Here is a 3,868-nt window from a genome sequence, read left to right as displayed (position 1 = left end):
TAAAACTAATTCAATTCAAAATGTTAAAAATACAAATAATATATCAAAAAATTCAGAAAAATAAAACTAATTCATCAGTGGTATCTCGAATCATTCGAAAATGGACACCAAACACATCACGGGTAATATAATTCACATGATCCATTCAACAAAGTTTGGTACAATAAATTATTACACATCATTTCTTCCCTTGTGTCCCTGCTTGCTTACGATTGTGCCGTATCCATGGAGCATCCTCATCATTTAACTTAATGCTTGGGTCGGTGTTCACTTTGAAGGGCGGAATTTCAGCAAACATATTATAATCTTCTGACATGTCTGTCTTGTCCTCCACTCCCACGATGTTTCTTTTTCCTGAAAGAACAATGTGGCGCTTTGGATCATCGCATGATGTACTGATCGTTTTCTTATCTTTCCGTTTCCTCGGTTTGCTACTCATGTCCTTCACATAGAAAACCTGAGCGACATCTTTCGCTAGGACGAATGGTTCGTCAAGGTAACCAAGATTGTTGAAATCCACCATTGTCATTCCGTATTGCTGGTCCACCTTTACCCCACCTCCTGTTAGCTTGAACCATTTGCACCGAAACAAGGGGACCTTAAAGGAGGGTCCATAGTCAAGTTCCCATATCTCCTCTATGTAACCATAATATGTGACCTTTTGCCCATTCTCGGTTGCTGCATCAAAGCGGACACCACTGTTTTGGTTGGTGCTCTTTTTATCTTGGGCGATCGTGTAAAATGTATTCCCATTTATCTCGTACCCTTGGAAAGTCGTTATAGTCGAAGATGGTGTCTTGGCCAACATGTACAGCTGATCTACAACATCATTGTCATTCATTAAATGTTTTCTCAACCAACTGCCGAAAGTCTCCATGTGGGCCTTCCTAATCCAGGATTCAGGCTTCCCCGGGTTGTCCGAGCGTAAAATATTCTTGTGTTTCTCAAAGTACGGAGCCACCAAGCTGGAATTGGTCAGTATAGTGTGGTGTGCTTCAGTCAGAGAATGGCCGTCCATACATGTCGTTGATTTCCTTCTGATCGTGCCTTTTCCACTTAGTCTCCCCTCGTGCCGCGATCGAGGAAGACCAATCGGCTTAAGGTCAGGAACAAAGTCAACACAAAACTCAATTACCTCCTCATTTCCATAGCCCTTGGCGATGCTTCCTTCTGGCCTAGCACGGTTACGTACATATTTCTTTAATACTCCCATGAACCTCTCGAAGGGGAACATATTGTGTAGAAATACAGGACCGAGAATGAAAATCTCTTCGACTAGGTGAACCAAGAGGTGCGTCATAATATTGAAGAAGGATGGCGGGAACACCAACTCGAAACTAACAAGACATTGGATCACATCATTCTGTAACCGTGGTAGATCTTCTGGATTGATTACCTTCTGAGAGATTGCATTGAGGAATGCACATAGCTTCACAATGGCTACTCGAACATTTTCCGGCAGGAGCCCCCTCAAAGCAATCGGAAGCAATTGCGTCATAATCACGTGGCAGTCGTGAGACTTCAGGTTTTGGAACTTTTTCTCCGCCATGTTTATTATTCCCTTTATATTGGACGAGAATCCAGACGGGACCTTCATACTGCTCAGGCATTCAAAAAAGATGACCTTCTCTTCTTTGGTCAGAGTGTAGCTGGCACGACCTTGAAACCATTCCGGATGCCGGTCATCAGGGTCTTTCAAACGTTGCTGGTCCTGCCGTGCTTCCTTTGTATCATTTGTCTTCCCATACACGCCCAAGAAGCTTAGGAGGTTCACGCAAATATTCTTCGTAACGTGCATCACGTCGATTGCAGAGCGGACTTCTAGGACTTTCCAATATTCTAGCTCCCAGAATATAGATTTCTTCTTCCACATGGCTGCGTGCCCGTCAGCTCCCTTCGGAGCTGATTGTCCACCAGGACCCTTTCCAAAGATGACTTTCAAATCCTTGACCATATCAAATACCTCAGCACCAGTGCGTTCCGCAGGCTTCGGCCGGTGATCTGCCTTGCCGTTGTAATGCTTGCCTTTCTTTCTTACTGGATGAATTTTCGGAAGAAATCGACGATGCCCAAGGTACACGTTCTTCTTACAATTTGGCAAATGTACACTTTCAGTCTCATGTAAGCAGTGCGTGCATGCATTGTATCCCTTATTTGACAGTCCCGAAAGGTTACTAAGAGCAGGCCAATCGTTGATAGTTACGAAAAGCAACGCTCGTAGGTTAAATTCCTCTTTTTTGTGCTCATCCCACACACGGACACCAGGTCTGCCCCACAGCTGTAAAAGTTCATCAACTAATGGCCTTAGGTACACATCGATGTCGTTGCCGGGTTGCTTCGGACCTTGGATGAGCACTGGCATCATAATGAACTTCCGCTTCATGCACAACCAAGGAGGAAGGTTGTAGATGCATAGAGTCACGGGCCAGGTGCTATGGCTGGAACTCTGCTCGCCAAAAGGATTCATGCCATCTGTACTTAGACCAAATCTTATGTTCCTTGCGTCAGCTGCAAAATCTTTGAACTCTCTGTCGATCTTTCTCCATTGCGTTCCATCTGCGGTGTGTCTCAACTCCCCGTCCGACTTACGGTCCTCTTTGTGCCATCGCAACAACTTGGCATGCTCTTTGTTCCTGAACAGACGTTTCAACCGTGGTATTATAGGAGCATACCACATCACCTTGGCGGGAACCCTCTTCCTGGGTTTCCCGCCCTCAACATCGTCACCAGGGTCATCGCCTCTGATCTTATAACGCAATGCAGTGCATACCGGGCATTCATTCAAATTCTCGTATTCACCGCGGTAGAGGATGCAGTCGTTGATGCATGCATGTATCTTCAGAACCTCTAAACCTAGAGGGCAGACAACCTTCTTTGCTTCGTACGAACTGGCGGGCAACTCGTTATTCTTTGGAAACATATTCTTCAACATTTTCAGCAAGTTTTCAAATGCCGAGTCAGCTACACCTGCCTGTGCCTTCCATTTCAGCAAATCCAGTGTGCAGCCCAGCTTTTTCAGACCATCATCGCATCCAGGGTACAACGACTTTCTGTGATCCTCTAACATGCGATCCAAATTCCCCCTCTCCTTTTCAGTTTCGCAGCGTCTCCGTGCATCAGCAATGGTCCGACCAAGATCATCAACGGTCTCATCACGTGCCTCTTCTTCACCTTCACCTTCACCTTCCCCTTCACCTTCCCCTTCACCTTCAGCATCCTCCATGAAAGTATCACCGAAATGAGCAAGATAGCTTTCATCGATGAAATCATCCCCTTCTTCATCTTCTTCCATTATAACCCCTCTTTCTCCATGCTTGGTCCAACAATTATAGCTTGGCATGAAACCGTGCCGAAGCAGGTGCAGGTGAACTTCTCTTGAGGAAGAGTAACCCTTCTGATTCTTATAGTCAACACATGGACAGATAACAAAACCCTTCTGCTTGTTCGCATTAGCCACTACGAGGAAATCTTTCAAACCCGTAGTGAACTCGCGGGAGAGTCGGTTACCGTACATCCATTGCCGATTCATCTGCATTATTATAATATAAAATATATAATTAACCATCATGCATTTGTTAAAGTAACTAGCTATAAACAATAGAAATTAAACAATGAACAACACACATGCATATTTTATCAATGACACACATGCATGAAAGGTTCAAGTTGCTAACCGCGATCGAGGAGGAACCTCAAGTGTGGCTCCAACACTTCATATCATGTTTGTTTCACGCTGTTGGGCATTTCATCAAACACCTTGTGTGCATAAGAGGAACCAAAAGCAAACCTACACCCCCTTGTGAAGAGAAGTGGCACCAAATGGCTAAGTGAGTGCGCTGAACTGGTATATATAGGGGAGGAGCTTTAG

At 44.9% G+C, this 3,868-nt stretch overlaps 1 protein-coding gene across 1 annotated transcript; it reads right to left on the bottom strand.

Annotated features, from left to right (window-relative positions):
- Positions 1–223: 223 nt before the first annotated feature.
- LOC119313102 lies at positions 224–3,514 on the bottom strand (the record flags this gene model as incomplete). Its single annotated transcript, XM_037588910.1, has 3 exons — positions 1,820–3,514; positions 1,451–1,705; positions 224–1,198 (listed from the first exon to the last, which is right to left on the bottom strand). Coding segments are annotated over exons 1-3 (2,925 nt in total), but the record flags the coding sequence as incomplete, so codon positions are not given.
- Between the last annotated feature and the right edge of the window lie 354 nt (positions 3,515–3,868).

The sequence above is a fragment of the Triticum dicoccoides genome, chromosome 5B (assembly GCF_002162155.2).
Source record: "Triticum dicoccoides isolate Atlit2015 ecotype Zavitan chromosome 5B, WEW_v2.0, whole genome shotgun sequence".
NCBI lineage: Eukaryota > Viridiplantae > Streptophyta > Magnoliopsida > Poales > Poaceae > Triticum > Triticum dicoccoides.
Note: the sequence above shows the minus strand (reverse complement) of the source record. Positions and strands in the feature narration are given on the sequence as shown.